The 26,711-nt window shown below is 47.0% G+C and overlaps 1 protein-coding gene across 8 annotated transcripts in view; it reads right to left on the bottom strand.

The window, feature by feature from the left end:
* Positions 1-1,895: 1,895 nt before the first annotated feature.
* Positions 1,896-26,711, bottom strand: part of STAU1 (staufen double-stranded RNA binding protein 1) — a 56,152-nt gene continuing 31,336 nt past the window's right edge. For 5 of the 8 annotated variants that reach the window (XM_032879015.1, XM_032879019.1, XM_032879022.1 and 2 more), the window contains 9 exons: positions 20,982-21,080; positions 11,049-11,279; positions 9,364-9,507; positions 7,261-7,407; positions 6,010-6,085; positions 5,495-5,814; positions 4,852-4,974; positions 4,014-4,099; positions 1,896-3,423 (listed from right to left, as the gene is read on the bottom strand). In XM_032879015.1, coding sequence (XP_032734906.1) covers positions 3,408-3,423; positions 4,014-4,099; positions 4,852-4,974; positions 5,495-5,814; positions 6,010-6,085; positions 7,261-7,407; positions 9,364-9,507; positions 11,049-11,279; positions 20,982-21,080 — 1,242 coding nt within the window. In that variant the 3' untranslated portion in view covers positions 1,896-3,407. Of the gene's footprint in view, positions 3,424-4,013; positions 4,100-4,851; positions 4,975-5,494; positions 5,815-6,009; positions 6,086-7,260; positions 7,408-9,363; positions 9,508-11,048; positions 11,280-20,981; positions 21,081-26,711 lie in introns of those variants that run through there. The other 3 variants (XM_032879016.1, XM_032879020.1, XM_032879017.1) reach the window with 2 other exon arrangements.

Below are 26,711 nucleotides of genomic sequence, written 5' to 3'. Positions count from 1 at the left end.
CTGCTAGGAACGTGGGCGGCCTTGCTGTGGGCCGCTCCCGTCGCCGGAGCCCCCTCTAGGAGGACCTGGCGTCCGGGCCAAGGCAGCTGTCACTAGACATTCACCCTGCAAAGCTACACACGTCAGCTCGGCAAGCAGGGAAAGGAAACCCAGTGTCAGAAGCGACCCTTCTAAGAACTGTAGGTCACATTCCTGTGGCTCAAGAAGGCCTCTGAAAAGCAACAAAAGCTCTGGGGAAATCAGCTTTACTCACTGAAACCTCCCTTTGATAAGAGGCACTTTGCAAAGTCAAGACATAACGTCCAGGTGATCAAGAGACCCACACTTGTCTGTCCCAAGGACCACAAGAGCCTCTCCCCTCTGAGGATCGATGCTCCACAAATCCCAAGACCCACAGTCTTGTCGTGGCTGACCCACAGCACCTGCGGTTATCTCAGACCTGCCCCTCCGGCGCCTTCCTGTCTCATTTTCTGCCTGCGGTGTGGAAACCAGAACCGCATGGTTTTGCGGAAGCCCCTTGTTTTGGCTCTAAGGTTCTTGTGCCTCTGAGAGAGCACACGGACCTAAAAGCATGCACACCCCCTTCCAGGCAGCTCTGTCCAAGCCTGTCGAGACTGGGGCAGGGGGTGGGGGGGACCTACTGCAGGGAACCCTGGCAGCGGAGGACGGCGACAGGGCATCCGCAGCGGCCAGACTGGTGAGCGTTTACAGTCTATCAGACATTCAAGGACAGCTCTCCAAAACAAAGATGCGCCACCCTTGAAAACCAGCCTTGCCAAGAAAGCTGGAAATCCTTACGCCACCCCTGAGGTCAAGGGGAAACTTCCCCCTTCCTGCAGCTTTGGCCGTCAGGGCTGAAAAGCTAACCAGAAGTCGTGATTCACTTCGAAGACTGCACCGTCCTCTCCCGTCGTCCCGCAGCGTGGAGGGTGCCGGTGGGCGGACGGAAGGCAGGGGACAGCGTGCCCCCCGCAGGCCTGCCAGGACACTGAGAAGTGGCGGGTGGCAAGAGGGGAGGAGGTGGCTGGCGAGGCCGGGAGACTGGCTACAGTCTCAATGCTGGGGAAGGTCCCAAGAACAGAGGAGGCTGCGAAGAACCCCAGGCTGCTGGTATCCGTACAAACGCGGGGCTTCCAAGCACACGTACACGAACCAGCCGAATGCGTGTATGCGTGAACACGCACACGTGCACGCCTACGCACACAAGTACTTGCTTGCTGTCTGCTCAGAAGGCCTAGAGGACACCCCAATAAAAGTGAGTGCTCTGAGTGCCCACACCTTGGTGGTTTTTGTTTCTCCGGCTTTTTTTTTTTTTTTTTAAGTCCTCTTTTATGCCCAGCGTGGAGCCCAGATCCACTGTGCCGCGCTCTACGGACGGAGCCCAGCCAGACGCCCGCCCCCCACACCTTGGTTTTCGGATGCTGCCGTCACCAAAGGGGACCGGCTCCTTGGAGAAATGGCGGACTCCAGGACTGGAGAAGGGGAAACGTTTTTCCTTTCGCTGGTTTTATCCCTGCAATGTTGACAAACCCCCTTCTGTCACTGAGCACTTTTCCACACCCTTCTGACCACATCGTCATTCTGGGAGTCCAACCCACAGGCCGGTTCATACGTGTGAGCCACCTTTATGAGCATCTTCCAAAAACAAACCAGAAAGCCACCAGCCCACTCCTCAGCCAGGCCCAAGTGCAGCGTCTCACCTTGACTCCGAGTGTGAGAACACCTGCTCGAAGCGAGGAGACTGTCGAAGTCTGTCCTCTCGGGCTCATGTCTGGGTGACCGTGTCCAGTCCAGAGAAGAGGCACCTCCCCTCGCCCGGGCGCCCACGCGCCACTTCCGCACCCTCACTCACCTCTTCCCTCACTTCTTTAGTTACTGCTCAAAAGGACCAACAATTCATTAGTAGCTGTTTATTGATCAATGGTTTGATATAAAGTTATTTCAGATCTTCAGAATTTTGCCCAAACAGAAGTCACAAGCATTACAAAGTGTTTTTTTTTTTTTTTCTTTCCTTCTTAAAAAAGGGTAGGAGGCAGGTTGGGAGGGGACCAACCTAGCAGTAGTGGCATCTGAGAATAAATTAACAAAAAAAAAATTTAGTATTACCATTTATTGGTGACAAACACTAAGTTTTACTTACATTCCATGGGGAGAAAAATCCCAGCGCAAACAATGAGTCGAAGCGGTACTTAACTCGCAAGGCTACGGTGCTTTTCATCCAGACCGCACGCAGGACCTTAACTGCACACGCGTCTGTGCACAGTAACACAACGTCAAAAGCAACACAGTTTCAGAGATAAACACGGGTCATTCTTCCATTCTTTTCAGCCCTACATGGAGATGTAATCAACAGTACAAAGCACTCAAGGAAATCCATCTGCAGGTGTACACGTCCTACACGGAGACCATATCCTGTAGTGTGTGAAAGCTACGTGTCCTCAAGAGCCATATGTATATACACACAATTTTTTTTAATAATCTTTAAAACAAAGATCAAAGTTCATTTGTTTAAGTCCTGTTGCATTAACAAAAATAAAATAGAAAAGGAACCAAATGATCATTAAAGTTTAAAATTCCTAAACTGTCCAATTTATACAACCGTGGGAGACTTCATCAAGGACTGAGAAACCAGGACTGTCTCAGCTAAACCAGACGGCACACAATTTGCATCACTGAAATGGTCCTGGGTTAGTCCAATAAAGTCAAAACGTATAACCACATACACATGGATATGATCTTTGCTGATTAGATTACGGATAGAGTCAGTCTCAAGACAAGTTTCTAAACTGTGCTATGTAACTAGATACAATTGAGAAACTCTCAGATGAAAATTTATATAGTGTCATTTCAATCAAAAGAAAATAATAAAACTAAGAATATGTATCTCTTTTGGGAGAGAAAGCAGTGGTGGTGGGGTGGGTGCCACGGGAGGTGGGGCCAGAGCACGCTAGAATGGTTAGTTGGCGCTGAGTAGGAAGCATCTGATTTTCTCTGGTGCTTTTGGCTCTGGGGCTGGTCGACGGCCCCGCTCCCCGGCGTGGGTGTCCAGGGTGTGTCCCAAGGGTCTGAGTGAGCCACTCCGAGAAAGCGTCGTGCTCTCTTTCTGGTTTCCTTCACATGGCCCAAACAGCAGCGGCCACAGCCGAGCACTGAGGGGCCCGAGGCCACTCAGCAGACCCTGCCGTGCCCCCCAGCAGCTGCCTGTGTGTGGGGACAAAACAGCACCCGCGCGCACAGCCACGGCCGCCTCCGTGTGTTCCCGCCTTTGTCACCACTGCCGCCTCGGTTCTTTACCCAGCACGTCTCTCAGCCCACTGGAGGTATCAGAAATTCCAAATTCTCAAAGCAGTTTCAGTATTTTCAGTATGTATGTTGGGGTTTTACAACGGTTCGTGGCCAGAAAAGGTTCAGCACCTCCCACACCTTCAAGGAAGAAGAAAATGAAAATGATGCCAGTTTTGGAATGTAAGAAAACTTAACCCGTTAACAATGAGAACAACTCAGCAGACACTGAAGCCCGACAGCACAGGCCCCAGTTTATAGGATTCCCGTGTGCCGGTTTGCTCAGGCTATATGGCCAAGCGAAAAAAGCAACGAGGAGAGTGTGTGCGTAGTATGGGATCTCTGGGAGAAAAGGCAAATACAAGAAATACGGGATTGTACTTGCATAAAGAAACACAAGGAAAAATACATAAGAAACTAATAAACACGTGATCTCTGGGTGGGGGCAGGGAAAAAGTAAGACGGGTGGGGGCTGGGTGGGGGCAAGACTGAGCACCCGGCCTCTCTGAAAATCACTGTGGGGTTTGGACCCTGTGTATGTATCACCTATTCTAATTTTTTTTTTAAAAAGTAGATTTCTGGCCGCAACTTGGAAACCGTTCAGGGAAAGGGACAGGAGGTGATAGAGGGGAGGCTCCCACTACTGAGCTGAGCACAGCTCTCACTACTGAGGTCTGAATTAATGCAAATGAGGACCAGAACGGCCTTTCCGAGTCGGTCCGCTCACTCACACAGACATTGGTCCATTTCCTGTTCTGGGCATCTCTGTACTCGGTTGGTCCAGCTCAGACAGCAACTTTAAGATGTTCAGTGCAGCCTAGCAGGGACGAAAGGAAGAGTCAGAACACGACCACCACCCGGGCCACAGCACAGGGCACTGTTTGAATAGGGAGGTGAGGGACAAACCAGCGAGTCCCACTAAACCACACTTTCCCTTAATATCTGAACTTTCAATGTGAAATACAAACTACAAAACAAATTATCCATGCTTACCTCACTGAATCACAACCTCTAATTTTGTATTTTCTTCTAGTATTTTTAACTTTATAGTAACTAGACCACACATTCTGTATCCTGCAAATGCCTGTTCTGTTCCCTTATTAGAACACATCATCCCTGAAGACGTCAATTTCACAGATGCATTATATTCCATCAGGAGGACATACCAGAATTCACCTAGATTAATCAATTCCTTTTCTCAGTTTTGTGCTTCTCGTTAGTGGTGTTTCACCTGAACAGCAGCCGAAATAAGGGGCTTTTTACGGCTGCCTGAACTTGGGCCTGTGGTCTGTGTTCTGGGAGGAGATGAATGGACACAGTGCTTGGAGGAGGCCCAGGTTTCAAGTCCCAAGTCCACCCCCGAGGTCAGCAAAGGGAGGGGAAAAGCACAGAACGGGAGGGAGTGTCTAAAGCCAATAAATTCTGATAATGAAAAAGCAATCCAATAAACTAAGGACGAAGTCTTCAAAAGCATGAAATCTGTAAAACCACCGAAGTCGACGGGAGAGCCCTTCTCCTATCTTCCCATGGCCAGCAACGGGCAGGCGCCAGGAGCACCAGGGAACGTACCATGTCATGGCAGGACTCCACGTCCTTTCCAATACCGTGGCTAATCAGAGGTGGCTGGGAGGAGCAATTGATAAGAGACACAAATTCGTTCTTGTTGTTTTTGGGGAAGTCTTTGTATTCAACCTGAGGGGAAAAGAACACTGTGAGGCCGGGTGGGGCAGCGGCGAACAGGCAGAGGCCCAGCAAGCGGAGGGGACGCCTCCTTCTCCCTCTATCAACCGGACGCGGCCCCAGTTCCCTACACCGGCCAGGAACCTAGATGTCCCCCAGAATCCTGGTCTGGGAGGGCAGGGGACACCAAACACGTGGTCTGAAAGACGCCACGTCGTTTTCAGCACACTGAACCCATTCCCGCTGAAACTATGCCTAAGATGAGAAGCTTTGTTACGATGGGGAGCTTGCATTTTTTAAAAAAGTTTATTATTAAAGGACAAGGCGATTCTGTTACCACACGGGGTTATCCTACACTTCCCTGAACTCCCTCCACCCACCTCAGGACCACCAGGTACCATGTGGCCTCCGCCCTTCCTCCACACACAGACCTGGATTTAATAAAGGAGGTCCAAGGCTCATTTGCTGAGAGAAACCCAAAAAAGATGACTGCACTGAGGTCTAGACCACACAGCTCCAGCCTAATAGTTACCTGGAATCCCTGGACTCTGGAGAGATAGTCCAGCTGCTCAGAGGGTCTTGTAAGAGGTCCATGGGGTACGTGGCCTGAAGAGATGTTATTCTTTAAAATGGTCTCGGCTGTGGGCGAGGTGCCCCCATACAACAATTCACGGGCTATCATGGCAGTTACCGTGGCCTTGGCAGGATTCGGAGCTGCCCTGGTGAAATCTTTGGTGTGGTGTCCTTGACTGACTCCTACGGCCTGGGCAACCTCGGGCACCATGGGAAGAATCCCAGCAGGCAGCTGCTGATGACTAAGATAAGGCATCCTAAACTCATCCTCTTTATTGCCTAGGGAGGGACACGCAGACAGATCAACGCAAGGCCACACGCGCTGCTGGGAAAGACCTCTTCCAACCCGCCAGCCCTCCCTCGGAGCTCACGACGGCCCGGGAGGACGCAGAGCTCAACACCGCTTGTCATTCCAGGAACCACGCCAAGCCCAGAATCACATTCAGATCAAGACAGTATTAACATCACACTTACTAGTCCCATTTTCATCCCCAGAGCCAGGTTCAAAAAAGGTTACTTTTCTTCCATCCCCTGGTTTTTTTATTGGTGTCTTAAAAAAAAAATAAAAATATAAAAAAAGGCCATGAGTATAAATCAAACTGTTGCAAAATTAGTTCCTACTCCCTAAAACTATACACACTCCAACCAGCATTAATTTTGGGTTTATAACCATTTGAAATATGAAGAGATCATCAGCAGAGAAGCCCGCCCCCCCCCCCCGACGCCAGACCCTCCCCACACCGCCCCCAGCCACTCCTGCCCCCACGGCCTGTCCTCCACCAGAGGAGGCTACCAATCCCCCTGAACTGGGGGCCGGACTCTGCTCGGCACTCACAATAGGACAGGGGAACGTTTAACCAGAGGGAATCAGAGATGCTGGACTGGTGGAGCCCAAGGTGGGGAAGGAAGCTTTTAGATGGAAGCTAAACAGAGACTCTTCTGGAACTAATAGCCAATTCAAAGAAAAGGTGACATTTCCAAAGTTAACAAACAGGGCAGGGGGAGTGTGATGAAAGAAATTTTTTGTCAACATGGGTCTCCTGAGAAGGTAAGGATGTTACAAATCCTCTACCAGGTTCTGGAATGAAAAACCCAGACACCAAGTCCAGGCTCTGTGCGGATTCTCGAGGAATGTCCATAGCCACGGCAGAGGCCACAGCCCGCCAGGACCTCTCAGCGCCAACCAGCTCAGGCAAGGACTTGCTTGAGGGCGCCGCTTACCGAAGTCGACAGACTCTTTGCTAGTGCTCAATTCATAAAGGAAGAATCCTGACTCTAAACTATGAATTTCGTTCCATAAATCACACTGTGTCGGTGTCCCAGAAAACCCACAGCCTGCTTCCCAGCTAGCAGAAGCCGGAGGCCGGCGGGTCTCTCTCGCGGGCCTCACTGGGAAAGCACGAGGGCAGCAGCCCCCGCACCCACCCTCCTCCAAGTGGAAAGGAGCGAGCTGTCCTCCGGCACAGCGTCCCCGACCACAAAGATAGGGAAACAAGAACGACTTAACCCAGAGCCACGCTCGGAGCCATGGACCTGCAACTCCCCTTCCGACCACATGCTAATGCTCCAAACGGAAAGGACGCCGCTCGGCGGGGCTGTTTTCCTGCCAGGAGGATGAAGCCTTGCCCTGAAGTTTGGCCCTGGAGATGGCCAGAGTCCCCTAGGATGAGGCGAGGAGGTCATCTTGCCATTAGAGAGCAAGGACACAGAGCCCCGAGCAGTCACCTTCTCCTCTGATTTGAGGGCCGGTTTGGTGGGCTGAGCCTGCGGGACTTTGAAACCAAGGATCTCCAGCATGTTCTCGGCTGCATTGCGTTTGGCCACCTTCTTATTGGTGCCTGTTCCTTCCGCCGTATGGTTTCCCACCTTCACCTGCAGGAGGAGAAGTCAGGACTCAGACCAGTGCTTACGCCTTCTGAGTAAAGACGGGTCAGGCAGCGGCGTGTGGGCAAAAGAACCCGACCGCAGCCAGAAGCTTCCCAGGGCACCCGTGGCAGCCGCCACAAATGCCCAGCACCTTCAAGCTGCTGTCCACCACGGCTGCTGGTAAAGAGGAGATGACGGGGCGCCTGGGTGGCTCAGTGGGTTAAGCCTCTGCCTTCAGCTCAGATCATGATCTCAGAGTCCTGGGATCAAGCCCCACATTGGGCTCTCTCATCAGTGGGGAGCCTGCTTCCCCCCCCACCTCTCTGCCTATTTGTGATCTCGGTCAAATAAATGATAAAATCTTAAAAAAAAAAAAAAAAAAAAAAGACAGCGGCTCAGAATGACTTTAACAGACTACAGCAGAGAGTTCCAAAACCTCCCCGCTTCCTAAGGCGCCTCGCTCTGACACTCATCTGTGCTCCTGAGGGTCTGTGCCCCCCGCGCACGAGTGTGCAGCCCGGCCAAGGGCCGCCTGCTTTGCCGCAGGGGGAGCATTTACCGCCCCCCCGCCGGAAACCTGCAGACACCAAGCACCACGCTGCCTTCGGCGGCTGTCGCCACCTCTAGACTTAGGACACGGAGGAAAGGTTAACGGTGGAGGCAGAGATGCAAACGAAGCTTACAAGTGTGTCCAGTCTGCACCCAGGGCCCTGTAACTGCACGAAAAAATGGGAACATTCATCCAAGCTTTGAAAATGATCTGATTCAACCAAGTCACTCATTGTTCACAACTGAAGTTCCAACGTGTTCTCTGTTTCACTTTCATCTTGTTTATGTAAACAAAACCCCCCGCCAATTCTCCTGCTAGAACTCGGCTCTGCTGCCCAAGGCACGCACGGCCTCGCCGCCTGCAGCAGACGGCAGCACGCATCTGTGCGCACTCTCGTTTCCTGACACTGTCGGTGACCGGCTGCACTGACGGGACAGACGGAGAAAATGGACGGTAAAGAACATTATGCATTTTATACGTGTACAATCTATAAACACAACCCCCCACTTCCCACCAGCCCCCGCCCCCAAGCGCCGAGTGTTACACACATCCCAGCACATACCACTGCTCACAATCCCTTCCCAAGCCGGTCTTGATCACAGAGCAGACCAAAAAAGCCCCATGTCCCACAACTGAGAGTCCAGGGAACCTTCCCTCGCCAGTGATGAGGGCTCTGGGCTTGAATCCTGGCCTTGCCATCTACCAGCTTTGATTTTGGCCAAACTACTGGCCCTCTCAGCATGCTGCCATCCTCCTTTGTAGCCTGGAAGGACCATGAGTTTTCTCGCCTTCTGACGGGGGAGGCAGAACATAGCCGGCTAAGTGGCGGTGCTTCCCAAGTCGCGAATTGCTACACCAGAGTTAAGTACTGGCTTGATGACCGAAAACACCGTTAAATTCAAATCACGAAGTAGACAGCCCATGGAGTGACCATCTCATAAACACAAGGAAAACACTCTGCGCTAATCCGATGCGCAATCCCAGTGGAAGGAGGACCAACCCCAGACTCCAGACTCTACACACGGATTAGGAGGAACAGGAACAGAGCCTCTGACAGAACTTACAAAACTTACCTTCTGAAAAGAACAATACAAACCTTCAAGGAGATGTGATGAAGAAAACATTCGCCCGCAATCCCACGCCCCAGCACTTGTAACCCGGGGCGCAGTCCGAGCGCCCACCTGCCGACTCAGCCGCACGCGTGTTGCGCACACAAGGACATGTCGTAAGGCATCAAATTACTACAAGCAACGTGGTCTCGATATTCCGAACGTCCGATGGCGGGGAGCGGGGCCCGCTGGGCCAGGGCACTGCACCTGGCCTCCTCAGGAAAGCACGCGGCCCATGGACCTCGTCCAGCTGCGGTGGGGACACGGTCACAGAAAGGCCACCCACCACCCACCCCGGCTCACCTGCATCACAAACTCTCTGCGGCGTGGGAGGCCTCGCTCCGTGAGAAGCATGTACTCTGGCTCCTTCTCCTTTTTCGCCTGCTGGATCTGGGCCAGTCTGCTGATGGGGTTCATCCCCGGGCCGCTATCCGTGCTGCTCTGTAGCTGAGAACAGTGAATGCAGAAACCATGTGCCGTGTTAGCCGCAGAGAGGACCTTGCCAGTGCAGACATCAGGACACGACACAACATTCCCTTTATGTTGGTCCTTTAAGTGCCCAGAATTAATCAGACCTTTTTTTAAACCTTCTTAAAATTAAAAGATGCTTAATGATTTTCTAGGATTGCTCTGTGGGGACTTTTTAAAAAGTTCTCCTGGCAAACCAACATCAATATTCCACTACGGGCGGGCGAGCAACCCGGGAAGGTCTGCTTTTTAACAGTAAATTTCAACTTGACAATGAGGAGAGAAAAAAAACAGAACATTATTCCTAAAATTCCCCCCAAAGCTGTGTTATATAAGATGGTCCCCAGCTTTCTTAACAAGGACTCAAGATCCAGAAACTATTTAAAAAAACATACACACAAAAACCCCACAAAACCTCAAGCTGACACCATGTGGAAAGAACCTAAGAATCCCACAGTTCCTTCCCAGTGGCCACCTTTAGCACCAAGGAACCCTCAGCCCCTGACTCGTGTGGGGTGGTTTCTGGGATCTACTTAGAGAAAACGGGAGCTGCAGGGGTATACAGTGTGCTCACCCCTGGGCACGGGGTCTCGACAGCATGAAACCAGCTGGCCCCTGCACAACAGAGGTCTGAACCGTGCAGGTCCACCTAGAAGTGGAATTTTCCCGGTAACTACAGTACAGTATAGTAAGTGCATTTCTCTTCCTTATGACCTCCTTAATGTTTGCTTTCGTCCAGATTACTTTATGTGCAAATACAGCACTTAATACACACATGCATATAATACAATATATAATACATAAAACGTTAATTGTTTCTCTTATTGGTAAAGCTTCTGGTCAACCGTAGGCTGTCAGTGGTTAAGTGTCTCCAGTGTCAAGAGTTAAATCCAGGCTTTCCACTGTGGGGTGGGGGTGGGGATCAGCAACCCTAACCGCCGTGCTGTTCAAGGATGAAAACTGTATGCTGACAATCGTAAAAGAACAGACCCCAATATTCCTCAACATGCCCAAATGGACTCCTGAACCTTCTCTGGCTGGGGGAGCAGGGGGTTTGGACAGGTCCACTGACATGGCTTAAAAAATCCCAAAGAATAAGGAGGTAGTTGGTGAAGTGTCTCACTCCTACACCTGCCCCCAGACGCCTTTCCGCCTGCAAATGTGCTTCACACTCACAGCAACGCGGCGCTGAGGGAGATGGAGGGAGACACTCGCCAGCCTCTGCAGGAGGCACTGCAGGTGCACGCGGCTCCCGCCATCACCCCCTCCCGCGGACACGCGCACAGCTGCAGGCGCCTCCGCCGATCCCGCTCGGCGTCCGCATCTTTGCCTAATCGGGGGCTCCGGGGAGGAACTACCCGAGGTGGTCCCGGCACCAGGCCGGCGGGTGGCACGTCAGCGGCCATCCGGTCACTAAGATCAGCAACCTAGTGAGCCGTTTAACATGTCTCCCCCCACCCCCTCCCCGACCAGTCGTCTACAGGCAATGGAAAGACCCTCTTCGATCGAGACGTTCTTACCCGGACTATGGATTTTGTTTTCTTTTTGATTCTGGGCTTTACTCGCTCGACCGTGGGCAGCGGCGGCAGCTTCTTCAGCTCCTCGAGGACGGCGATAGCAGCGTTTTTCTTTGAAATCTTCTTGCTCTTCCCTTCACCTTCCCCCACAAACTCCCCAACTGACACCTTGGTCACAAAGCTCTTCATATGGGGGGGGCCACTCTCCCGGGCAACCTGTTTCAGAGGGAAAGACTGAGTGAAAGCGTGACAGACACTCTCTGCCAGGGGTAGGACACACTGCTCAGCGCCCTACCTCCCAGGACCACAAGGAAGGGGCAGTTACGGACAAGACCTGACCAATGCAGGCAGCGTAAAGGTCAGCAAAAGGAAACAGTGATAATCCTGAATGCTTCTCTTCCCTTCTTCCTTCTTTTTCAGACTTGTTAATGTTCTCAGGTCTTGTCGGTCCCTCACACAGTTCGCATGGAGTAAAGAGGGAAATTGGGGCGCCTGGGTGGCTCAGTGGGTTAAAGCCTCTGACTTCGGCTCAGGTCATGATCCCAGGGTCCTGGGATCGAGCCCCACATCGGGCCCTCTGCTCAGCGGGGAGCCTGCTTCCTCCTCTCTCTCTTTGCCTACTTGTGAACTCTGTCAAATAAATAAAATCTTTAAAAAAGAAAAAAAAAAAAAAAAAGGAGACAAGTTCCGCTCCCTCCCTCCCTCCCAGAATGGTTCCTGTCTCCCCAGGGTCACAGAGTGTCCTGATTTCGGGGTATCCACTGCAAACGGCAGAAAGAAAGCTGCCCCAGCAAAGTCCAGAAACAATTGCAACACAGAGAGTTCAAGTTTAATATTTGCTCTGAGCCTCCAGCCAAGCCTGAGCTTACTAAATACTATGCTATGCTATGCAGCTATAAAGAAGAATGAGAATTTCTAAGCACTGACAGTGATTTCCAATACATACTAAGTTAAAAAAAAAAAAAAGCAAGCTGCAAAAGAGTTTATACAGTACCCTAACTTCTGTGTTAAAAAAGATTTAAATATACCCACACATATAAACAGGCACACACGTGTGTGTTTATATGCTTATTTTTGCAAAATGAAACACAGGATGGATGAAACAGAAACCGAGAGAATTAGTTCCCTACAGCATGTGGGAGGGAGGGGTAGAGCAGGGACAGGATAATGCTTTTGAATGTATCTTTTTGTATAGTTTTGACTTTTAGAAGCATTTAGGGTTTTACATATTAAAAATATAAAAATAACAAAAATGGGAAAAAATACTGAAATTGAATATGAACAGAAACCTAAGTAAAGTTCTTACTAGATCACACAGAAGGAAAATAAAAATTGAACCCAACTTAGGTTAGCTAGGACACTCCTGAACAACTATGAGGACTCACACTACCAGATTTCAAGACTTCCTATAAAATCATAGCAACGATGCCCTCACGGCACTGCTTAAAGGTGAACAAAGAGAGCGATATATCAGAACGGAATGTAGAAACAGACCCCCACACATTTGGTCTTGTGATTTCTGGCAAACACATCAAAGCGCATCAAAAGACTTTTTTTTTTTTTAACCCAAAGTCTTAAAAAAACAAAACAAAACAAAAGCAACTAGCTACCCACATGGAAGAAAAGTTTAACCACAGCCTCAAACTCCACCACAAACAGCAGGTAACTGGAGCCAGAATACAGAACTAAATGTGAAAGCCAAACTCTAGTGGTCTCAGAAGAAACACAAGAGCGGGGCGCCTGGCTGGCTCGGCCGGCTGGGGGGCTGCCTTCGGCTCAGGTCATGATCCTGGAGTCCTGGGATCAGATGTGGAGTCCTGCACCAAGTCCCGCATCGGGCTCCCTGCTCAGTGGGAAGTCTGCTTCTCCCTTTGATGCAACCCCCCCCCCCCCCCTCTCTCAAACAAATAAATAAAATCTTAGGGGAAAAAAAAAGTTCTGAAGAGATACTAATTTGGAATCATTAAAAAAAAAAGAACACATAGGAGGAACAGGCCCAGAGCACGCACGTGGCAAAGAACTCTTGAAAACACAAGGTACCAGCCATAAAGAAAACAAAATTGGAGTTCCATGTAATTAAAAATTGCTCTCATCAGAAGACAACAATCAGAAAATACAGGGAGTCCACAGAACAGAGAATATTCGCAATATATGTATCTGAGGGTTTTTATCCAGAATACTGAAAAAACCACTGTAAGTCAACTACCCAATTAAAAAAAGACTTGAACAGGTACTTTACCAAACCGGATCTCTAAATGGCCAATAAGCATATGAAAAAAGATCATCATTTGTCATCAAGGAAATGCAGATTGAAACCACAACAAAATACTGCAATATATACAATACCCCAAAATGGCTAAAATTAAAACTGACAGTATCAAGTGCTGACAAGGGTGTGGAACAACTGGCCAGAGTATAAACTAATACAATCACTTTGGGAAACAGCTTGACAATTTTTTTTAAAAAAGATTTTATTGGGGTGCCTGGGTGGCTCAGTGGGTTAAAGCCTCTCTGCCTTCGGCTCAGGTCCCAGGGTCCTGGGATTGAGCCCCGCATCAGGCTCTCTGTGTACTTGTGATCTCTGTCTGTCAAATACATAAATAAAATCTTTAAAAAAAAAAAAAAGGATTTTATTTATTTATTTATTTATTTTTAAAGATTTTATTTATGTATTTGACAGAGAGAGATCACAAGCAGGCAGAGAGGCAGGCAGAGAGAGAGGAGGAAGCAGGCTCCCTGCTGAGCAGAAAGCCCGATGCAGGGCTCGATCCCAGGACTCTGAGATCATGAGCTGAGCCGAAGGCAGCGGCTTAACCCACTGAGCCACCCAGGCACCCCAAGATTTTATTTATTAATTTGAGAGAGAGAGAAAGAGAGCAGGCGCATGCATGAGAAGTGGGGAGGGGCAGAAGGAGCAGCAGGATTCCCTCTGAGCAGGGAGCCCGATGTGGGGCTCAATCCCATCCCAGGACCCTGAGATCATGACCCAAGCTAAAAGCAGCTGCTTAACCAACTGAGCCACCTGGGCACCCCCAGCTTGACAATTTTTATTAGACACCTACCCTTGACTTGGCAATTCTGGATGCATGTATACACAAGAAGCCTTAGCAGCTTTATTCATAAAAGTTTCCAAAGTGGAAACAACTCGCATGTCCATCAATAGGACAACGGATAAAGCTCAGCTTTACATTCATACGGTGAAACACCACACACCAATCAGCTACTGACACACATGGAGGAGACACACACACACTCTGCTGAGGATTAGAGACTTGACACCAAACAATCCATATTATATCATTCTATTTATGTGAGCTCTAAGAACAAAGAAAACAAAGCTATAGTGGTTTTAGAAAACAGCTTCTTCTGAGTGACTATTAACTTGGAAGAGGCCCAGGGACTGCTGGACATTATGGGAATGCTCTACATCTGGACCTGGGTGGTGAACTATGGGCTTAAATGGGCTGTGCCCTGAAGACATGCCTATTTTCCTGCATCGGAAGCATATCTCAACAGACAGGACAGTAGGAGGTCTAAGCATGGAATTAGGAACAGAGACGAAGAGTCTTGTGATGCTAGATTGAAATTAGAGGTATAAACTGCTAATTCTGAAAATACGGGTATTTTCCAATGCTACCTGCTTACAAGGCCTAGAAGCAGTGACCCTCCAGCAGCAACAAGCATGCCTGGTGCCCCATCGTGGTCTCCGCATGCTGCTCTCAGGGAGGGGCAACCAGGGCTCCTGCAGGTCTTGCTAAGGCTATTTCTGTTAGAATTTCCATTTCTACTGGTGCCAAAACTTGAGCCCAGAAAGTTCAAAGTAAGGGTAAAGCTAAAACATTTCGTTATACCAGAAAGTAAGAAGGTCAATCAACATCTGAAGAGGGGAGGTGAGAAGCGAGTGAGCAGGGATAATGAGGGACACACACAGAAGAGGGAAAAAAACCACCTCACAGCATATATAAGAACTGTAACTCAAAATGAAATCATAAAGCTTCTAGGAGAAAAGAAAAGTAGACTGACCTTACATGAGACAAAGGTGTCTTAGGTTACATCCAACAACCACGAAACAGAAAAATTAGGCAAATTCAACCTCACTGAATTCTCTCTGCTCTTTGGAAGATACTATTTAAAAATGAAAAAATAAGCCACAGACTGGGAGCAAATATTTAGAAAATACAGATCTGATGAAAGGACTGTATTCAGAATATATAAATAACCCTCAAAATCAGTAACAGAACAACTCGGTAAAAAAACTGACAGATGTTGGGGCGCCTGGGTGGCTCAGTGGGTTAAACCGCTGCCTTCGGCTTGGGTCATGATCTTAGGGTCCGGGGATCGAGTCCCGCATCGGGCTCTCTGCTCAGCGGGGGGCCTGCTTCCCTCTCTCTCTCTCTTTCTCTCTCTCTGCCTGCCTCTCTGTCTACTTGTGATCTCTCTCTGTCGATTCAATAAATAAAATCTTTAAAAAAAAAAAACAAAAACAAAAAACTGACAGATGTGAACAGATGCTCCTGGAGTTGGGCTCCAGCTGGTGGTTTCAGCTCAGGTCATAACCTCAGGGTCCTGGGATGGAGTCCCAGTCCCCCCAGTCTGACTCTTTGCTCAGTAGGGAGTCTGCTTCTCCTTTTGCCCCCCTCCCCACCTGTGCTTTCTCTCTCTCTCACTCACTCTCTCTCTCAAATAAATAAAATCTTAAAGAAAAAGACAGGAACTACTTCTCTGCCCAACACAGCCAACTCACCACCTGCATCCCTGCATTACATTAAGTTAAAGAAGCCAGATGAAAGGCAATAAACTCTGTAATTCCATTTATGTAATGTTCTGGAAAGAGAAAAACTGCAGGGGTGGAAACTGCATCGGCAGTTGCCCGAGGCTGCGGATGGAGGAAAGGACTGGCTGCAAAGGGCCTCAGGGCAACCTGAGGGGGTGAAAGAGCTTCTAGGTCTTGACACTGGTGGTTCCACCACTGAACACATTCATCAAAACGCATCAAATCATAGACCTGAACAGGGTGGGTTTTACTGTATGTACATTATACCTCAAAAAAACTACCCCCTCTCAAAAAACATCCCCACAGGGGTAACAGCAGAGGACACAGGAGCCAGCTGAACGGCAATTTGAATATAAAAATGAATGACGGTAATAGAGAACCATGGTTCCTTTCCTTTTCTTTCTTTCCTTTTTTTTTTCCCCTAATGTAAGCTCTACATAAGATGGGTCTTGAACTCCTGACCAAGAGTCACATGGCTAAGTCAGTCAGGCGCAGCCCCCCATGAACGACAATAATGAAGTAACACCCTGAATACGAAAAGCAGCTGTGGACCTACGCTAATAAAAATTAATAAAAATTAATTGCTATTAAAAATTAATGTACGGAGGTGGGGTATTTCCTGTGGAATGTCAGCTCGGAAAGGCAGAAAATGCACCAGGAGTGACTGATAACTGGAAGAATTATCAATGACTACGAGAACTGCTGGGGAAATCTCTCAGGGCATAACCTTCAAACATCTCCTGGCAGCATATACGTTAACTGCAAAGAGAAAGAAAGTCTCCTTTAGGTGAAGCTCTGGGTAAGCCAAAGAAACAAACGTCACTCACAGGGTGGGGGTGGGGGGGGGTGCCCTCATGTGATGCTCAGAAGAACCCACACCTCTTCTGCAGTGTCCTGAGGGGAAAATTGCATTATCTGAAACTAATCATGAGGAAACGATCAGACCACACTGAGGACCATCCTACAAATTGCAGCACCTTTAGAAAATGTCCAAAGAGGCTGCAAACCATTATAGACGAAGGAGAGCGCAGAGATGCCTCTCCCAGATGCAGGATGAGATCGAGACACTATGGGCCATAAAGGACAGAAGAGGGACAGATGGCAAAATGTGAATACAGGATGTACGTGAGAATTAGTGACACTCAATTTCCTGTATTTGATCATTAGACTGTGCTTATTTAATGCCCTGTCCTTAAAAGATACATGCTAGGACTCCCCATACCTGCCACTTAGCCTCAAATGACCCAGCAGGGGTAAGAAGAGACAGCAAATAATATGTGCATTTACAGAGAGAAAAAGCAAATGTAAAACGTTAATCACTAGTAAATCTCACTGAAGGAGAAATTCACTGTCCAACTTTCTACAGGTCTGAAATTTTTCAAAATAAAATACTCAAAAAATGGCTAGGAAAACCAAACCCCCCCCCAAAACAGCAGTGCTGTGCTCCCCAGGTGAGAACCAGTGGCCCCTCGGAGAGCAGCCTTCTCTGCCCCCCACAGGAAGAGGTCAGCTGGGAGCCCCAGCTGACTCGGGCCTCCGCACATGGACCATGGGGCTCCTGGTGCCACTCGCACACCACTTCCCACCCTGACAGCCTGGTTTCTGAACACTCACAGCTCCACCCGGCCTCTCAGAAAAGATCCCATCATCTACTCATATCACAACCCCGCCGATCTAAATGTGGCTTTCCACCTACGGTGGATTTAGTGCAAGGTCACTTACGCATCACAACCGCCTCTCCGTGACCTTATCAATCTGTACCATCACATTTTATTTATTTATTTATTTATCTTTTTTTTTTTTTTTAAAGATTTTATTTATTTATTTGACAGAGAGAGATTACAAGTAGACAGAGAGGCAGGCAGAGAGAGAGGGGGAAGCAGGCTCCCTGCTGAGCAGAGAGCCCGATGTGGGGCTCGATCCCAGGACTCTGGGGTCATGACCTGAGCCGAAGGCAGAGGCTTTAACCCACTGAGCCATCCAGGCGCCCTGTACCATCACATTTTTTTTAAAATATTTTATTTATTTATTTGAGAGAGACACAGTGAGAGAGAGCATGAGCGAGGAGAAGGTCAGAGAGAGAAGCAGACTCCCCGTGGAGCTGGGAGCCCGATGCGGGACTCGATCCTGGGACTCCGGGGTCATGACCTGAGCCGAAGGCAGTCGTCCAACCAACTGAGCCACCCAGGCGTCCCCGTACCATCACATTTTTAAACTAAAGGTATGTATTTTATCAAAAGTCAAGCTATATACATTTTTTCTGGAGAACCACAGGAAAGGCTCCTGTCTTCTCCCATTAAACACTTCTAATCCAGATTTCTATGTGACAGACTTTAGTATTAAAAAAATTCAGTAAAAAAAAAATAAGTAACTGTTCCATTCATTTATTCAACAAACATTTCCTGAGGACCCACTATGTGCCAGGTAATCTTCCAGGTGCTAGAGACAGAACTGTGGGAGGAAAAATAAAAGCCCTCGCTCAAGCTCATAATGGAAGTAACATGACCCTTTGATAGATGAGCTATTTCACATAAGTACTCACATTAACAAACTCAAGGCCACCACCAACGCACAAACTGGACCATCCTAAATGATTACCTTAAAGATATTCACCCACCAGAGGGCACTCCCAAAACTTCCTTTATGTGACCCAATTCCCTGCTATGTGTTCCTGAACACAAGTTTGAAACCCAAATCCGAAATCTAAACAAAGTGGAAGTGGGACAGAAGAATCTGGTCTCCAAATCCCACAGAGCAAAATCAAAATGGCATTCCTTCACTAAGGTTCCAGAAAGCTCTGTGACTCTCAGGGCAACAACTAGTAGGAACAGGTGGCAAGCTTTCCAGGACCCTGGTGCCAGCAGTCAGCTCTGTAACCCCGAGGTGACCCTGGAAGCTAGGCACCTCCCACTCCCACCATCTTGGCACCCCTCCAACTTCTAAAAATCCTTTCTCATGCTCTACACCAATCCCTCAGCACAAGGAGAAAAGGAGGATCCTTCCTTTTCCTGCAACAGGTACCCAGGAAGACACCTTGTGGTTTTCGGAATGAAGTTCCCACCTCCTATCTCACTGCCTCCTCCTCAGTCCAGACAGGAGGAGGAGGGGTGGAAGGGATGCAGAGCCAGATGAGAAGATACAGCCCTAGCCTGGCCCGGGCTCTGTCCTCTGGGAGGAGGGGACAGTATAAACCTGGTCCCGCCTGCCAGGGTGGGATAGGGATGGGTGCTGGGGGATATAGGGTGGCCCCATGATGGAAGTGTAATGTCCCACCCCACCTGTGCCCCATGGCAGGCAGGGAAGCACTGGCAGCCACAGACCAGAAATCGGCAGCGTGCAGCGGATGGATTAAGGACACAACCCAGGAGCCAGTTCAAGGCACCAGCACATTAATAAGGGAAGGTATACATTTTATAATGTATAAAATGCATGAAGTTTGGGGGTCACTTGTAACTGCAAAAATGCTACAAAATTACAGTGTTTTACAGGATAATAAACTTTAGGGGGACTTTTTAACTGACTGAGCCAACCAGGTGCCCCACAGGGGGACCTTTTAAAAAAAGAAACAGGCCTGGGGCGCCTGGGTGGCTCAGTGGGTTAAGCCGCTGCCTTCGGCTCAGGTCATGATCTCAGGGTCCTGGGATCGAGTCCCACATCGGGCTCTCTGCTCAGCAGGGAGCCTGTTTCCCTCTCTCTCTCTCTCTGCCTGCCTCTCCATCTACTTGTGATCTCTCTCTGTCAAATAAATAAATAAAATCTTAAAAAAAAAAAAAAAAGAAAAGAAACAGGCCAAAAGATACATATGGAGGACTTAAAACTGTTCTAAGTAAATGCCCCACCTCAAATTACATTTGCCTAGGTAACAAAGTAGAAGCATTCTGGAAGACTAAACATATAGTCTTAAGAACTCTGAAAGACCTGGGTACCTGGGGGGCACAGCCAGTTAGGCGTCTTTTTTTTTCCCCAAAGATTTTTTATTTGAGATGGAAAGAGAAAGAAAGAGCACGAGTTGGGGGCAGAGCAGCAGAGGGAGAAGCAGCAGCAGACTCCCCGCTGAGCAGGGAGACCAATCACAGGCTCCAGGATCCCAGGATCATGACTTGAACCAAAGGCAGATGTTTTTTTGTTTTTTTTTTTTTTTAAGATTTTATTTATTTATTTGAGAGAGAGAGAGTACAGAGAGAAAGAGAGACCATAAGCAGTGGGAATGGAAGAGGGAGTGGCAGGATCCCTACTGAGCAGGGAGTCCCAAGTGGGGCTTAATCCCAGGACCCTGAGATCATGACCTGAGCTGAAGGCAGACGCTCAACAGACTGAGCCACCCAGGTGCCCCTAGGCATCCAACTCTTGATTTCAGCTCAGGTCATGACCCCAGGGTCATGAGATCGGGCTCCACAAGATTCTCTCCCTTTCTCCTTCTCTCTCTACCCCCTGCCCACTGTCCCCGCCCTCCCTCACTCTCTCTCAAAAAAACAAACAAACCACCTCCAAAAGACCAAAGAATTGATAAAGATATCTGCATGTACACTGAAACACAACCTTGCATAACCAGTGTGGAAACCAAAAGGATCTGCAAAGAATTCACCATGTGTCAGACCATTACGCAAAACTTACTAACCTCCCTCACCTGCCCCGTGTACCTGGACTCACTGGGTCTTTGAAGGAAACACATACTAAATGTATCTTTGTTTTCCACTTTGAACTAACAACCCATTAGTTATGGTTTTTAAGACTGTAAGGTCTCCAACCTGACATGAAGTTATTAGAGAGGTGACTTATAGGGCAAATGCTGGACAAGGACGAAACTGATGCCCTGTTAACTCCGGCAATTCCTAGGGACTAAAGAAGATTATCGTTTTGGGGGTAACAGAGTCTTTTGAGAGTTTTATGAGAACAAGGGACCCTCTCCAGAAAACACATGAGAACACAAACACAATCTTCTTCAAAACCATGCTGATAGGCTCACAGATCTACCAGGACCATCCAGGGACTACAGCCCTGAAGAAGAGAATATTGCTTTGCTTATTATAAAATCTGAGTCTTAAACCTGAAGGTTCACAGGTTTGTGATGATAATCCCAATGTTATTTAGGATAAAAATCATCCCAATGATGAATGCCAACAGTATTTTACAGTAGAGTCCTACATCTGAAGCAAGCTTACCTCAAAATTCACAGGCAAGTTCCGTTTAAGTGCAATCTCAAACACTTGACTTATTTCCGATTTATTGAGATTTTCTTCTTCTGATTCTCTTCCATTCACCTAAAGAAAAAATAACTGTTTAGTAGTTAACCCGTATGAAAAACTGTCAACATCCCAGCTATGATAAACCTTAAGCACTGAACCATGGCTTCACGAAGTGAGCGCTACCCGAGGGAGCGAGACCACCTGTGTGCCATGTGGCAATGAATTTAAAGGTTAAAAAAAGAAAAAAAGTATTATTTCACATTTGGGTCAGCTTGTACCTCGTAAATTCACCATAAACAACCCCACACCTAACAGACTTGGGGGGTATGAATCAGCCTCATCGTGGCCCAACCACACTTGCCCACAGCTGCTCGGGAAGAGTGACTCCCAAAGCCTTCCTTGAGGCCCGGAAAGCCACATTTTGGAAAATGTCAGAATACAGACAGCTCTGTGTAGGACATGACAAGTTCAAATAGAAGTCTCTCCATCTAAGTACGCAGGTTTCTCATTTGGACATGAAGTCCCTGGAAACCCACTTTTTAGAAGAAAATAAAAGGACGCAACGGAAATTACAAAATTGTGTACAAAATCTTGTCCTCACTGCTGCTGGCAAAAATGCAAGTGCAGGGCGCCTGGGTGGTTCAGTTGGTGAAGCGACTGCCTTCAGCTCAGGTCATGATCCTGGAGTCCCGGGATCAAGTCCCACATCGGGCTCCCAGGTCCACAGGGAGTCTGCTTCTCCCTCGGACCTTCTCCCCTCTCATGCTCTCTTTCACTGTCTCTCTCTCTCAAAGAAATAAATAAAATCTTTTAAAAAAAGCAAGTGCAAACTAATCAAGTCCGCTCAACAAAGGCTGAGACTCTCTAACAAGGTTCCTTTACCGTCCTCCAGCCCCGGCTGGGATGAGGGAGGGCAGAGCTCTCCTCGGTGCAAGCTGTTAACCACACTCTCCAGGGCGGCAGCGAAAACGCGAATCCAGATGAGCTCAGTAATAGCAATGCCCCCCTCCCTGCAAATCGTGGCAAGAGAGCTGCATTTTTCTTCATATTATTGCGATTCTTTTATCAAAGAATTTATAAAATCCTATTTCCAAAACTAGAACTTTCTGAAAGAACCCATGGCTAAAACTGCAGAATAGGCAAAATGCAGGATTATCCAGGATTTTATTGTTGTGCATTTCTATACCTTCATCAGATAGATCTTACACCTCAATGGATCAATTATTTCACACTATAATGAAAAAAGAAAGCCTCTTAAGTTAAAAATATTAATACCATCAAGAATATAATCCTATACCAGTGAATTCATCCCAGACACTCTCTCATCTCTCCCGCCATGATGGCGGTATTCTCTTTCCAGCTGGGTTCTACTTCACCCTCTGCCTGGTCAGAACTATTTGCATAGCATTTCTGGTGTCTTTATTAACTTAAAGATACTTTTATTCTTGTTTAAATCGTAAGCAGAAAATGGGCCTGACTTTTTATGAGAGCATCTTTAAAGCCAGAAATCTTCAAGCAAGATGACTTAGAACTCCGTGGAGGTTTGGTTTAAAATTTATTTTTAAACAAGTTTTAAACTTAAAACAAGCAAACAAAAAAACCACCCTGTATTTTAGTATTTCAACAAATGGTGCTTAGAAAAATGGATTTCCATATGCAAACAACAAAAAATTTAAAAAAACCACCTTACACCATATAAAACTCTTAGAAGAAAATATCAGGAAAAAGCTTCATGATGCTGGATGTGGCAGTGACTTCCTGGATAGCAGACAGAAAACAGAGGCAACAAAAGAAAAAGGCGATAAACTGAATTGCATCAAAATCAAACACTTTTGTGCATCAAAAGACACTCTCAAGAAAGTAAAGACGACCCCCAGATAGGAGAAAGTATGTGCAAATCATAGACCTGATGAAGAATTAATATCCAGAATATACCAACAACCCAACGACAAACAATCCAGTTTGAAAATGTTGGGAAAGGACTTGAATAGACATTTTCTGAAGAAGGAAGAAATGAGTACATGAAGAAGGCCAATGAGTACATGAGCTCAGCATCATTCATCATTAGGGAAATGCAAGTCAAAACCACAATGAGACACCACTGTGCACCTCCCCCCCTTAGGAATGGCCGCAGAAAACAGCAAGTGTTAGCGAGCCAATGGAGCAGTGGGGATCCCAGGGCATTCCTGGTGGGAATATAAAATGGCCCAGCCTCTGCACAAAACCGTGGTGGTTCCTCAAAAAGTTAAACATAGGGGCACCTGGGTGGCTCAGAGGGGTAAGCCTCTGCCTTCGGCTCAGATCATGATCTCAGGGTCCTGGGATCGAGCCCCACATCAGGCTCTCTGCTCAGCAGGGAGCCTGCTTCCCTCCTCTCTCTCTGCCTGCCTCTCTGCCTACTTGTGATCTCTCTCTCTGTGTCAAATAAATAAATAAAATCTTAAAAAAAAAAAAAAGTTAAACATAGATTTACAGGATGATCCAGCAATTACATGAGCAGATACGTACTCGAAAGAACTAAAAGTAGGGACACAAACAGGTACTGGGACGCCTATGTTTATAGCAGCATTATTCAAGTAGCCAAAAAGTGAAAACAACCGAACATCCAACAACAGGTGAATGGATACACAAAACGTCACACAACGGAGTATTACTCAGCCTTAAAAAGAAAGGAAATGCTGACACATGCTACAACATGGATGGACCTTGAAAACATGATAAATGAAATAAGCTCGACAACAAAAGATGAATATCCACTTACATTAGGTATCTAGAATGGGCAAGCGCACAGACAGACGTAGAATAGATGTTCCGGGGTGTGGGGGATGGAGGGAAAGTTGCTGTTTAATGCGCACAGAGTTTCAACGTGAGATGATAAAAAAAGTTCTAGAAATGGGCAGTAGTGACAGCTGTGCACCACTGAGAATACATTCAGTGCCGCAGAACTGTGCACTTCAAGAATGGTTATAATGGCAACCTTTAGGTTTATCTTTGAAAAGCAACTTAAAAAAGTATGTCCCGTACCAAATATTAACACACTAGAGACTGTCAACACATTAACTTATGCTAACAGGTTAGGTCATTTTTTTGCACAATTCAGGTTTTGGACAGCTGTTTACTCAAAGGATATCCAGAGGTTTTTAAGCAGATAAGCTGTTAAAACAAAGGTTGCACTCGGATGCTGAGTAACTGTTCACGAAACCAGAACAAAAGTTGGAAATAAACTGGTGCTGAGGCTAAAATAAGACTTCAGCCACCGTGCGTGTACTCCGATTTTCGAATCTGTTGTTCATTTTACCAGCCCAATTAGTTTTAGCTTTTAATTATGACTTATTTCAAACATTCAGAGAAGTTAAAAAAAAGATAAATAACGTAACAGGCAATCGTGCTGGACTGAACCAATGTCCCAACATTAAGAACTACTGACATGAAATCTTAATTTTTTTAAGGAAAACAATGAAGCTCCTCTCACTCTCCTTTCCGCGGCAGACTTACTCACGGTTTTAAAATGGGAATATATTGCTCTCAGCCATGTTTTTTTCAAGGCTGAAAACAATATGTGGTATGATTGTGTGTTCTGAAAATTCACATATATCATTATCACTATGATTACCTTCCCAAATATTATAAAATTCAAACCTGGAAGTTTATGCTAATCAAATGCTACTCTCCTATTTTAAATACTGAGCTTCCACATAAGCCTGATGGAAAACAACAATCCACTATAAAACCCGAGCTGTAAGCCAGTGTTTCTTAACCGCAGCAGCAGCAGGACCCCTTAGGAGCTCCGCAAAGACAGACAGACGCTCACTAGATTACTACTCCAGATGAAGGAACTTACATTTTTTTCAGGTAGGGCTTAAAGATTCATTCTATTTATACTACTTTTTTTTTTTTCCCCAAAGACTCCAGCTGATTTTACAACAGAGTGGAGATTCACTGCTCTAAGCCATTGTTTCTCAAGGGATTTCAATAGGGACAAAGCGGCCAGTAAAATAAAAATGCAAAACAAGAAACAGAGATATACATTTTCTTGGAAGTGAGAATATGCTGCTCTTTTTACATAATTTTGATATTATCTGGAGTGAACAACATGTTGCAATGGGAAAGCAGCAAAATGAGTCAAAAACAAATCCACAAATACCATTCTCAGTAAAATGGGGAAAGTGTAGTGGAGCCTTAGTCTTACCTTCATGAAGTGGGAATTACTGTTAACATCAATTCCATAGTGTATGGTTCAGCAATAAAATCTAGGCAACATTAAGAAAAGAAAAAAACACTCTGAACCATGCTTAACCCTCAGTATGCCAGAAAAAAATAGTCATCTCACCATTTACTATCTGGCTCCAACAGACTCTTTATTTTTCTATATTTAGTCATTCTATAAATAACATACAGAATAAAAGGACAAGAATCTTTTCCTTAGAGATTTTAACAAGAAATTAAAACAGCAGGGCACCTGGGTGGAGCAGGACACCTGGGTGGCTCAGTCAGTTAGGCACAAGACTTCTGAATCTGGCTCAGGTCATGATCTCAGGTCAAGGGACAGAGGCCCACACTGGGCATTGCACTGGGCAGGGAGTCTGTTTGAGATTTTCTCTCTCCCTCTGCCCTCCCCCTACCTCACACCCTGACTTGTTCTCTGTAAAATAAATAAATAAATGTACAAAGAAAAGGAGGAAGAAGGAGGAGGAGGAGGAGGAGAAATTAAAATAGCAAATCCAAGTTTCTATTCTAGGTTTGTAGTCTGGAAGGCATTTATGTACCCCAAATGGGCACAGTCCTTTAAATGCAGCTAATGGCTCATCACCCAGCGCGTCTGAACCTAGAGCACACCCCACTTGCAGCAATGCCATTTTCCAAATCCATTCCCAGTGAGTTCTAGCTTATCATGACTTCTGATTCTTCTGGTAGTGGTATCATCAGAACACACTACTTGTGAAACTGACTCATAACTGTATCGAAGAGAGAACAGCTATCCTCTTTGCTCCCTAACTACAAAATGCTTTCATTTTTAGATTTGTGAACCCCCAAAGAAGGATCTAATTTTTTTTTTGAGTTTTTTCATGGTCTTAACATCTATATCCTCCCAATGACCTTTGTACACACACCTCCTTTTGCGGACCGTAAGTGGTGAGAAATAAATTCTGGTGGCCAAATATCATAAAAATTGAAAGAATGCTGTTACACATACTTTTTAAAAAATCAAAACAGGATGTTCCCGATTCTTGTCACAAAATAATGTGTCACAATGTCCTTTCTATTGAATGGCAGAAGAGAATACACATTTCCTTTCCATACACCATAAAAATATACTGTCCACTTGCCGATCCTTCTGTTTGGGAGAGCTTATCTAAGATGCCGTCTGAAGATTCACAGTCTGAGATTCGCTTAAACTCTCCAACCCACCATCACCACTGGAGTCTAGGGCATGTTCTCACTTATCTAATAACGGGAAGGTCTTCCTCTGTCATCTTTCTTCTTTTTGCCACTAGAGGCAAAGAAAAATTCGGGCTTCGCACCTGAGTTCAAGGAAAGCTAAGAGCACAGGAAAAAGATGGAGTCTCCGGTCTTCTGCATCTTTTGGGAAGGAGGTGCCGCAGTGGGCAGCGCAGCAGGCACAGCAATGGCGATGCAATGAGGAGTATCTCCCTGCTGCGGCAGCCAGCCCAGGACGGCATCGTCTCTCCATGTCCTTGTAGCTGA

This window comes from Lontra canadensis, unplaced genomic scaffold (assembly GCF_010015895.1).
Source record: "Lontra canadensis isolate GAN:19392208 unplaced genomic scaffold, GSC_riverotter_1.0 scaffold65, whole genome shotgun sequence".
NCBI classification, from domain to species: Eukaryota; Metazoa; Chordata; class Mammalia; order Carnivora; family Mustelidae; genus Lontra; species Lontra canadensis.
The sequence above is the reverse complement of the archived record's forward strand: the minus strand, read 5'-3'. Positions and strand labels throughout refer to the sequence as shown.